This window comes from Nicotiana tomentosiformis, chromosome 7 (genome assembly GCF_000390325.3).
Source record: "Nicotiana tomentosiformis chromosome 7, ASM39032v3, whole genome shotgun sequence".
NCBI classification, from domain to species: domain Eukaryota; kingdom Viridiplantae; phylum Streptophyta; class Magnoliopsida; order Solanales; family Solanaceae; genus Nicotiana; species Nicotiana tomentosiformis.
Window position 1 is genome coordinate 4662273 of NC_090818.1, and position 12287 is coordinate 4674559.

General features: G+C 35.2%; 2 protein-coding genes across 3 annotated transcripts; one reads left to right on the forward strand and one right to left on the reverse strand.

The window, feature by feature from the left end:
* Positions 1-1042: 1042 nt before the first annotated feature.
* LOC104112108 (organic cation/carnitine transporter 7-like) lies at positions 1043-4744 on the reverse strand. 2 transcript variants are annotated; one of them, XM_009621952.4, is made up of 6 exons: positions 4419-4743; positions 3848-4176; positions 2783-3020; positions 1980-2463; positions 1706-1911; positions 1043-1442 (listed from the first exon to the last, which is right to left on the reverse strand). In XM_009621952.4, exons 2-6 carry the CDS (start codon positions 4120-4122, stop codon positions 1218-1220), a joined length of 1428 nt encoding a protein of 475 aa, XP_009620247.1. In that variant the 5' UTR covers positions 4123-4176; positions 4419-4743; the 3' UTR covers positions 1043-1217. The 2 variants fall into 2 exon arrangements, with proteins under 2 accessions (XP_009620247.1, XP_033516171.1); XM_033660280.2 differs by having other exon boundaries at positions 3848-4744.
* A 2325-nt stretch (positions 4745-7069) lies between these two features.
* LOC104112123 (organic cation/carnitine transporter 7) lies at positions 7070-11702 on the forward strand. Its single transcript, XM_009621967.4, has 5 exons — positions 7070-7522; positions 8581-8818; positions 10359-10845; positions 10968-11170; positions 11285-11702. Exons 1-5 carry the CDS (start codon positions 7233-7235, stop codon positions 11507-11509), a joined length of 1443 nt encoding a protein of 480 aa, XP_009620262.1. The 5' UTR covers positions 7070-7232; the 3' UTR covers positions 11510-11702.
* Positions 11703-12287: the final 585 nt, after the last annotated feature.

Below are 12287 nucleotides of genomic sequence, written 5' to 3' on the forward strand. Positions count from 1 at the left end.
CTTTGTATTTCAAAAAGTTAGAAGAATATATTTCAAATAAAACGTATGTTATAACTATCTTTAAAAATTTAGGCCCCATATTAAACTTTGGCCTTAGGCCCCGCATATCCTTGAGCCGCCCCTGGTGCTACACACTCTTTATCTTAATAAACTAGTTTCTTTTGGACCAAAAAAAAAAGATTAATACACTATACAGTCGTTAGTAAAAAAAATGTTTATATAAAAAATATGTGATTGCCTTAGTGATCTTGGGATTGATCGCGTATTAGTTATTAATAGGATCATTTTTTTTATAAATTGGGAGATACTGATAAATTTATGATCTTCTAAGTGATCTTCGATTGATTATTTGTTAGTTATTAGGAGTACCAAGATCGTTTTTTATAAAGTGGAAGATCCTTGTAAAATCATAGATCACCTATGTATTACCTAGAAATCACTCATGTATTATTTGTGATCTTCGGTTGATCATTTATTAGTTGTTACCGGGATCATTTTCCTATAAAATGGGAGATACTGGTAAATAAATCGCTTTTGTGTTATCCGGAAATTGCCATAAATTTTGTCATCGCCGACGAAGAAATGGATGAGCAATATATTACTATAAGAATCAGAGACACTGCAAGCACATGACTAACCTTTTTGTTTCTATTTTCTAGCCGTTCAATTGTTTGAAAAACTTCATGCTTTTGAACAAGAACTTTTTGTTTAAGCATGTTAATATCGCAATGTCAAATATTTTACAAAAAAATTATCTTGATTTTAAGATCACCTTTGTATAACATAGGCGAATATATCTATTCTTATACGATTTTAGGACATCTTAGGTATTTCACCTTCTTATTATGGAAATTAAAAGAATTGTTGACAATACCAACTAATCAGTGTGGTTGTTTATATGAGTTGACATGTATTTATGCATTACAGGAATTTTAATCTTTCCTCTTTTTTTCCCTAACCATAGTTTTGGATGGAATACTTTATAGGAAGCACTTCCCTTTAACTGGTCATATGCAGCGAGAAATCTGAATTAGTCGAGCCATTGAGTTTCGAATATCAGATGGTTATATCCGAAAAGAACTTTTATTTCATAATCAGATCAAGAGGAGTTTCATGAAGTGAAATATTTACACAAGTAACCTATTTTCTGTGTTTCCTTCTCCAATGTTGAGCAAACTTCAATTCAAATAAGATGGATTGAGTCCAAACTTTTTACTTTAGACAACAAGAGTATCAATCAGTTTCCTTCCCTTGGTCTCTATTGGGAAAAGCAGAACACATGTTGCTGATAAAACAAGAACTGCTTCAAAAACTATGATTGCTGCCATTTGATGAGAACTCCTTACTAATTGCACTGCTATGATTGGAGAAATCATGGCCCCTATTCTTCCCATAGAACTTGCCACTCCAATACCAGTTGACCTTACAGTCGTTGGATATATCTGCATAATAAACAGACGGTTGAAAAGCTTAGATTCTTATAGTTCTTAATATTAGAAAAAAGTGATGCACCACTAGGGATGTGATGTAGACAGCCTATCCTAATGCAAACATTAGTGGCTGCTTCCACGGCTCAAACTCATGACTTATAAGTCACACGAAGACAGCTTTATCGTTGCTCCAAGGCACCCTTTTCAGTCTACATCTTAATTTATGCACAGCGAAAAATGTGCAGAATTGCATTAATCTAAGGGGCGAGGGTTACCTCTCGACAATAGACATTTGAGATGTCGAAATTTGCTGTGATTAACATACGTGCCCCGAATAGCAAAGTAGTAGTTAAAGCCTCATGAAGCCGAGGCATAAGAAGCGGTAAAAGGAAGAGGATGCAGAAGATATACATAAGTGCCATAGTAAATTTCCGACCACCTTTCTCTACCATTATAGCTGATATAAGAAGCCCAGGAATCTCTATAAAAAAGAAAAATAGAATGATTAGTCGTATGTATGAGATGAAGGGAAAACAACATTGTTTTTACCTGCAACACTAGTGATGAGTACATCTCTATAGAGGCTCTGATCATTGTGTATATACAAAGAGATTGACGAGTGTCTACTTTGAGCGCTGCTAAACTGTGAGGTTAGCAATATAATGCCATAATATGAGAAAGTATTTCCAATAAAAACTACCCATATGAGGAGGGTATTTCTTCGTAACGAGGGGGATAGAAGCATCAGTAGCGATGAGAAGCCTGATTTAAAACTTGAGGTTTTGTTTTCTCCAGGGGAAAGCAATTCCTCATTCAGGTCAGTCACTTGATCAGTAACAAGGATTCCAGGGGGAAGTTCTGTCTTATTGACAATAGCTATTTTCCTCAAGATATCGTGTGCATCGCTTATTCTGCCTTTGGCACAGAGATATCTCGGAGATTCTACTGTAAAAATGTACAAGAAAAGTGCTGCAAATGATGGAATAGATGATAAAGCCAGTAACCATCTCCAACCTAATGTTGGCATAATCACCTGCAACAGAAACCAAGAGAATGCCATCAGTTTTTTCAAGCGTTACATCAACGAAACTTGACATGTTGCATGCTTGACCTACGCGAAATCCTTATCTTACTTTCTTTGTTTTTTCACAAACAACTTCATGGATTAGCACACCGGGTGCAGGTAAGCATATGGTTAAGTCATATGTATTCTCGCTTTAATTTTTAACTGCTAAACTTGAGTTGCTTCATCTGATGTAAACATCGGGTGCAGGTAAGCATTTATCTAACGAAGTGTTAGCACTATCTATTATAAGAGTATAGATTAAGGGGAGCACAAGCAAAGGATGTACCATTGCTAATAAAGCCTCAAGTATTGTTCCAATTGACCAAAACGCGTAATAGATAATCATCCACATGCCTCGGCTTTGTGGAGGAATAAATTCAAGAAGCCAAGATCCATATACATAACCTCCGCCTACGCCAAATCCAACCATAATACGTAGAGCGAGAAACCAAATATAATTTGGACAAAAAGTAGTCAGTGCTGCAGGTGCAGCAGTCACTATTGCAACACTCAGAAGACCATTCCTGGTAATGGAAAATGAAAAGATATTAGTCATTCAAAATGAAGTGAGGTGTGACAAATTAAACCAAAGGTAATGACTTTGTTATCTTCTCCTTTACATCCTTAATTTGTTGTTAATACCCTTAAATTATCACTAAGGGTGTGCTTGCTGTGAAAAATATTTTCAATTTTTTTATGTTTGGTTGGTCAAAATATTTTGGGAAGTAACTTCCTTAAAGTGAGGAAACATTCCGAAGGTGATTGTCTCCTCCCCACCCCAACACCCTCACCCCATCCCCACCCCCACCCCCACCCCCTCCCCCCCCCCCCCACCTGGAACCTCGACCCAAATATAACCCCACCCGCTCACCCCTGCCCCACTCCTACCCCTCACCCCCAGCTCACCAACACCCCTATAGTATTTGTCTAGATTATATTTAAATGCTTCTTGAATTATTTTCTACTTACTTACCAAAGATAAGAAAGTAAGTAAGAAAATCACTTATCTTTTGGAAAAATATTTTTTATGGAAAACATTTTTCTTCATACCAAACACACCCTATAACATGAACTTATGCTAGCTCAACTGGGCAGCTATTGCTAGACTCAATCATCCCACAGCTGATTATTTTGTTGGAAAAATTCCCAGATTCCAAAATAATAAACTAAACCAGAGTACAAACTTCTCCACTATTATGCTTGTTTGAGTTTATTCATCATGATAGATAAGGAAACAAACAACAACAACAATAAACCCCTAGGAGGGTAATGTGTACGCAATCTTACCCCTACCTTTAGACGGTAGAGAAGCTATTTCCGATATATCCCCAACGGGGAAAAATAGGTTTACCTTCTTCCATAATTGTCAGTGATAAAACCCCAATAATAACATCCAATGAGCATACCAGCAAAAACAACAGTTGTTATGAGACTTTCTTGAGTAGGAGAAAGTTCCCACTCTAACCTTAGCACTGGTCCTATAAATGACAGAATCATAATTTCAAAAGCTTCAGCCATGGAACCAAGACCAGCATAACACAAAACCAAATATTGAAATTTCCCAAAACCAAGTGATGTGAGTGCTTCATCCAATGTATATACAAGGCCAATATCCTGCTCCTCCATCTCCGTCCAGTGACGACTGAAGTTCAGAGTCAACCCTCCACACAAGGCAATCTTCTGATAGAAGAAAGAGGAAGAGCACAACCGATTCAGTGGCACAACATGCGCTTGTATTGTAAAGGCAGGAATGAGTTCAGTGTCCACAACGTTCAAATAAGCTACTTACTTGAGAGTGAATCAAAGAAAAACTAAAATTGAATCCATCTATTCTCTTACTAGCAATATTTACTAACAAAGTGACATGCAAATAACCACAACAACAACAGTGGGGTCTAGATGTATAAGGACCTTATTCTTACCTTGTACAGACAGAGAAACGGTTTCGATAGACCCTCGGCTCAAGTATAAACACAACAATTTAGAACAAGAGATGCAGGAAACAAGAAGGGAAATATGCAGAAACAATAGAAATTCTAATAATACACCGAAGCAGAAGTAATATCAGGAAGTTTTCGAAATCTAAGAAAAAGGAAAGAATAATAACATAGCGACGTGTGAACTTCCATTATATTATATAGTATATTCCATATATGAAAGTTAAAAGTTGCTGAAATCATATAGTTTTCTGCTACATAAAATAAGCTGAAAATTTGTTTAGTGTTGGATGAATGATTCATGTTGCATAATGGCGCAGTTATTTTTTAATGGGTGAAGAAAGCACATTTGCACCTACCACTTACCACAAAACGCATATAGCTCCAAAATTTTCGTGCAATAAACAAATGATCGTTCGCTTTAACTGATACAATTATTAAGAGAAGACTTAATGATATGAATACTAATTAAGTATTTGTTGCAAATATTTAGCATCATATTTTAACTTTGTAGTATGTAAATTTGAATAACAATTTCAGACAATGTAAAAAAGGGAAAGTAGAACAAGTATTTTGACATAAGACGAACACTATGCTGCTGATTTGAAAATCTAAAACAACTGTGTGAGTTTTTCAGGCAGAAGGAGAAACAAAGTGTAAAAGAAAAGATAAAAATCATATTTGGTCCTTTTCACTTATATTCTCTGAAAAGGTCCCGAGATTTTTATTCAATAGAGAAAAAGATGTTTTGTTTATAAATTTATCTGCAATCATATTTTTTGAAGCAGTTCTAGTTTTATCAGCAGCCAGTGTTCTGCTCTTCCCAGTAGAGACCAAGGGTGTGTTTGGTACGAAAATAATTTTTTACTAACCCACCCTACTAACCCCGCAAAAAAAGTTTTTTCTTTTACTTTTTTTTTTTGTAATTTTATTGTTCTGTTTTTTCGTTTTTCTGCACCACCCCACCCCGTCAAACCCCACCCCCGCACAAAAAAAAAATTTATCTTTTTTTTTATAATTTCAAATTTCTGTTTTTTTTTCTGCACTCCCCCGCCCCTGCCCCTGCCCCTGCCCCCAATTTTTTTTTATTTTTTATTTTATATATTTTCAATTTTAGTTTTTTCATCTTTCAGTTTACATGTTCAAAATTTTACAAGTTGCAAAGTTATGAGTTCGGAGGTTTATGTGTTTGGAAGTTTACGCGTACCAAACACCGAAAAATGAATAAAATTGCTACTTGTTTTCCATGAAAACATTTTCTTGAAAAATATTTTCTGTTATACCAAACACACCCTAAGAGTAGGGAACTAATTGATAATCTTGTTGTCTAAAGTTTGGACTTATTTCATTTTACTTGTATTGAAGTTTTCTCTACTCCACATTGGAGAGGAAAAGAAATGTAAATAAGTTGGTATCATTCTCAACTACTTGTGTGAGATTGGTCGAGCTGCTATAGAACTGCTTAGGGTGCCAAAAGGGCTGGACGAAAATGGGTAATGTAAAAACGAATAAATTATTCGACCTGACTCATATTTAATACGGATAAAAAAAGGTTAATCGGTGAATACTATGACCCCTAATATATACTAGTATAAAGTTTTTAATTTATTTTATTTGCACATATTTTTGCAAAATCATAAAACATTTCACAGCATCAAAGTTGTCATTATTTGTGTCATAGATTCCATTAATATTCAGCACTCCGGATTTGACCTCACTTAGATTATTATACTTTTCCTTTTCCTCAATTTTTTGTTTTCAACACATGTCATTTGGGTTTCATCAATCCTTTCTTTTTGTCACCCATTTATTTGTCTCGAGTAGGATTTTGGAATTGGTTCATTTTATATGATTGTAATTATACACTGAATTTAAAATGTTAATTTAGTTTAAAATATTATAGCTATACGAAAATTAGGAAACGATTAACATGATACTCACTTCATTTCAATTTATGTAAGGCTCATTTCATTTAAACAGTTATATGTTTGATGTGCTAATAGCAATTTTTATTAAAATGGCTAAAATATTCTTAAATATTTATAAAAATTATAGATAAAAAGTATCTTTACAAGTAGAAGAACAAACAATTGAAATAAAATGGATAGAGATATGAGTTCTATTTTGGAAGAGTATTTTGGTTAGAATAATAGCTTGTTTCTATGTTTGTTAGTTGTTACATGTTGTATTGTATCGTATTGCTACTTTAAATACAATGTTTGTTTTAATTATTACTTAAATTTTATTGTATCGTATCGTTAAATCCGTCGTTACCCAATGACGAAAAGTTACACTTTATGGAATGACCGATTTGGTGTGTCGCATTATTTTTTTATTTTTTTCTCTCATCTTACCCTTTCTTATTATTAAATAATCATATTTTTCTTTTATCCTGCCTTTTTATATAATAATTTTACTTCTTACCTTACCTTTTCTTTACAAGTTTATTTTTTATTTTGTTGGTGAATGTCAGTATCAAACGACGACAAATAATATAATTTATCTAAATATTATATATATCAAAACGAAGCAGTACATATAATAAAATATTATACCATGCATTATGAAATTACACTAAGAAGCTTTAAAAAATACAAATTTTGAACCTACCCCATAAACTTTCCACTTTGTTTCCTTTAGCAACTTGAGAGTTCAAGTTGATAGTGCTTCCCACTTGGAGCGAACAAATCCATTTGGTTTGACCAAAGAGAAGTACCGGGAATCTAGGAACCGTCTATTTGGCTGTCATTTCACCTTCAATTTGCTTTATCCCTTTGATTCACTGACCCAAATTTTGCGATGGCACAGCAACAGCAGCAAGAGGAGGAAGATGAATTTGTGTACACATTGGATGAAGCACTTACATCATTGGGTTTTGGCAAATTCCAATATATGGTGTTGGTTTATGCGGGTCTTGGATCTATGGTTGATGCTGTTGAAGTTATGATTCTTTCTTTTATTGGACCAGCTCTTAAATCTCAATGGGGACTTTCTTCTACCCAAGAAAGTCTTATTACTACTGTTGTATTTTCTGGAATGCTTATTGGTGCTTACCTTTGGGGCCTTGTTGCTGACAACTATGGCAGAAGGCAAGCCTTTTTTCCTTTTCTTTTATTATATATTTTTGTTCTTTACATGGCTGTTTCAATTAGACATAGTGAGAAGTTTGTGCTTTTCTTTCTCTTTTTCAATTTGAGTTGTTCCCAATGTTCCAATATTTAGTAGTTTGACTCGGCATAAAGTTTAAGAAAAAAATAATTTTCAAACTTAGGTCTCGTTTAGTATGTGGGATAAAGCGTGATACTAAATTTATACTATGTTTGTATAAATATAGTCCAGGCTTAATCCTGGATATCTATCTTATCCCACCTTATCCCATCAAACTTGGTAATATTTTATCCCACCTCCTAGCTGGAATAAATTAATCTAGGGATTATAATCCCGGGACTATATTACCGGAATAATTTAGTCCGTGTACCACATGATTCCTTATGGTTTTAAATATGTCATAACATTTGTATTGTTATAAAATTTTTGAAACTTGTGATTCTAAGCATGTTATAACATTTATGTGGCTATAATAGCTCATTACAGGTACGATAGGAAGTTTAAAGTTAATTGTTTTGAAACAGACTAATAACAAAATAGTGCCATACAAATTGGAATGGAGGGAGTATTATAAAGAGCTATGTGACTAGCGAATAATTATATTGTGAGTGATTATAGTTGTAGCCTGTAGGTCAGTCAACTTGAACCTGATCAGTTTCTTAAATGCCTTAAATGTTTTCTCACACTTTTAGTTACTGCTATTGTTATTGTTGATGAATTTGGTTATCAAATGCAATACTTTTTTTTATGACCGAGAAATCCATACGGGACTAACCGCACCGCCTTTTACTCGGGGGTAATGGATTGCCCCTCTACCCTTCTCCATATAACTGACTTAGTTCATATAGCGCAGGGCTCGAACCTGTGACCTGAGTCACAAGTCTCTCAACCTTTTGCCACTTAAACTAATCCCTGGTTATTAAATGCAATACTTAGTTGTTTAATAAATGATAGATGCATTTGCTCAATAGTTCTTTGGTTTAAGTTTGTCATATCTGTGCACTGAAAATGATTATCCACTTTCATTTTCCATCACCAGGAAGGGTCTTCTGACTGTGGCAATAGTGACTACCATATCTGCATTTCTGAGTTCCTTTTCTCCAAACTATATATCACTGCTCATTCTTCGTATGCTGGTCGGAATTGGTCTGGGTGGTGGTCCTGTATATGGATCTTGGTTTCTTGAATTTGTGCCTTCTAGAAACAGGGGCACATGGATGGTTATCTATTCAACTTTTTGGACAATTGGAACAATACTTGAGGCGTTATTGGCAATGGTACATCCTTAATTTGCTTGTGATATCCACTGCTTATCTAAAGATATCGTTCTCCTCTTCTCAGGATTTTTCACAAGATTATCATTTTATCTACACTCACCTGGTTCCCTTTAATAATTCGTGCCAACTCAGAAGAGCTTAAGTTAGGATGGATTAGCCGGTGTTACTATCCATTTTTTTTACTTTCTTGAAATTAGCTTTCCCTGAGGTCCAAGCGCAGATTTTAAAGGATGACTAGAAGTCTATCATCCAAATGTAGAAGGTGCCGTATGTGTAAATAATGTCTTTAGGATAAGGAATGGCTGAGTAACGCTTCTCAAATACGTGAAGGAACATGTTTATAAGTGAATAAGATCCGCTTTTTGCTTTTAGCTAACAAGAAAAGAGTATTTTGTTTTTTCCAATTTATAATTTATAAAAGTGATATTTGTCTGCAAACTCTTTTTCTTTATAAATTAAAAACATGTCCATCTCTGTTTGCATTCTTTTGAAGGGTAAGCATGATTAGCATGATCTGAAAAGTGGTGTCTATATATATAATAATTCGTGCCAACTCAGATGAGCTTAAGTTAGGATGGATTAGCCGGTGTTACTATCCATTTTTTTTACTTTCTTGAAATTAGCTTTCCCTGAGGTCCAAGTGCAGATTTTAAAGGATGACTAGAAGTCTATCATCCAAATGTAGAAGGTGCCGTATGTGTAAATAATGTCTTTAGGATAAGGAATGGCTGAGTAACGCTTCTCAAATACGTGAAGGAACATGTTTATAAGTGAATAAGATCCGCTTTTTGCTTATAGTTAACAAGAAAAGAGTATTTTGTTTTTTCCAATTTATAATTTATAAAAGTGATATTTGTCTGCAAACTCTTTTTCTTTATAAATTAAAAACATGTCCATCTCTGTTTGCATTCTTTTGAAGGGTAAGCATGATTAGCATGATCTGAAAAGTGGTGTCTATATATATATATATATACACACATACACACACAGAACAAACACATTTCTTTCAGTTTTGATTTCTTGTGATTATCTTCTTATAACAGTTTTCTACTTCTATCTATATTTCCAGTTCTCCAAGAGTTTCTAGAATAATTGTACCTTTGTCTCAAAATAAATAAGCACCTAATTTTCACCCAATTAAGTGTAGGCACTTATCAGCACAATGCTCTCCTCCCCAAAAAAACCAGGTCTTAAATCCTCGCCAACGAAAACTAATTCAAAGAAAGAACCGGGGGGGGGGGGGGGGGGGGGGATTGAGGTGAAAAGTTTCACTCACAAACCTATAAGATTTCTCCTAAATTTGGTCTGACTGCCCTAGTTCGAGGAGCTCGACCAGAACATAGATGACTGTAAGAGGACATACCTCACTTTCTTCCCACAATTTGCTGTGGTTTTTTATTGTTGACAGAGCTGTAGAGCTCCCAAACAGTTTGTGATAAATGAGAAAAAATGAAAACAAAGTAGAGTATGCATCTCATATTGTTTGTGCTCATGTATATGTTGGAAAACTTATTGCTACTTTGCTTGGTCTTTCTTGCAGACTATCATGCCAAGCCTAGGTTGGAGGTGGTTACTAGCTTTATCATCAATTCCATCATTTGCAGCACTTTTCTTGTACACTTTTACAGTAGAGTCTCCTAGATATCTATGTGCCAAAGGTAGAATAAGTGATGCACATGATATCTTGAGGAGAATAGCTATTGTCAATAAGACAAAACTTCCGCCTGGAATTCTTGTTACTGATCAAGTGACTCATGAGCTGAATGAGGAATTGCTTTCCCCTGGAAAAAACAAAATCTCCAATTTTAAAACAGGATTGTCATCATTTCTAATGCTTTTATCCCCAAGGCTACGACGAATTACCCTCCTCACGTGGGTGGTTTATTTCGGGAATTCATTTTCCTACTATGGCATTATACTGCTGACATCACAGTTAAGTGCTGGGGAAAATAGATGCTTCTCAGTTGCTTTGCACGCGAAAAAGGACACAGGCCTCTATAGAGATGTGTTCATCACTAGCCTTGCTGGTACTTTTTATTTTCATTTCATTTTTTCATTTTTTTGTGTAAATTTGCAATTCAATTATTTCCTCTCAGTTCACATTGACTTGAATACAATTTGTAAATCTAAGTTATCCTTTGTCTTTCAGAACTTCCTGGGCTTCTTTTTTCAGTCTTAGTGGTGGAGAAAGTTGGTCGAAAATTTTCAATGGCACTGATGTACGTCTTAGGCTTCTTATTCCTATTTCCGCTTGTTGTACCTCAGAATGAGGTTCTAAGTACAGTATTGCTATTCGGAGCTCGTATTTGGGTCATTGGAACCTTCACCCTTGCTGGTGTCTACTGTCCAGAGGTGAGTGTCACTCTTTTCCATCTTGAAGCACTCCTTTCTTCTTTCATTCTTAGCATAGTCTGACTGATTCCATTTCTTGACATGAACACTTATTTTGATCTCTTTTTTATGCAGATTTATCCAACCTCAGTGAGAACGACTGGTTGTGGAGTTGCGAGTTCTGTGGGGAGAATTGCAGGGATGGTCTCTCCTTTAGTTGCAGTGCATTTGGTTAGAGGTTGCCATCAGATGGCTGCAATCATTTTATTTGAAGTGGTTTTAATTTTATCAGCAATTAGTGTTCTGCTCTTTCCAGTTGAGACCAAGGGACGTGAACTTGTTGATCATGTCTCTTTGTAGAAAGTTTTATCAATTAGTAGTAGTATTAATCAGCTCTCCACATTGGAGAGAAATGGACTTATCTATTACAGATGCAGCGCTCTAAGTTATATTGGTACTGTATTCATGTTAAAATTCGTGTTGAATCTTTAATACACTATCAATGTACATAAGTTAAACCCGCTATTGATTATTAAAATACCCGTTATCTAAATCTAACTCAGTGGTGAAAAATCTCAGAAGAGGAGTCTTGGCGTAATCGGTAAAGTTGTTGTCACGTGACCAGGAGGTCACGGGTTCAGGCCGTGGAAACAACCTCTTGCATAAGTCTGCGTACAATAGAGCATTGCGGGAGCTTAGTGTGATCTTTTAGTGGTGAAATCTCAAGATCCACTAATGATCTTCTTCCGTGTTCTTTACTTAAACTGTTGATCCTATTTTCCTAAGAAACTGCAGATAACAGCAGTTCACCAATATGACTCAGAGCAAATAAGGGTAAAAATAGCACGGGCTAGTCAGTTTTTGGACTGGTAATTGAAAAATAATCAGCGTTTGCAAAGTCATTGAAAAATAGCTACTATTTTGCTGCAACACGGACCGGCCCAGCATAATATACTGGAGATTGGTGCACCTGTGTATGAACTTTCAGCATATTATGCTGGAACTTCAACACGCGGAAAGTTCCAGCATAATATATTAGAGATTGGAGCACCTGTGTATGAACTTCCAGCATATTATGCTGGACCGGTATATTATATTGTAACTCCAGTATATTATGCTGGAGTTCCAGTATATTATA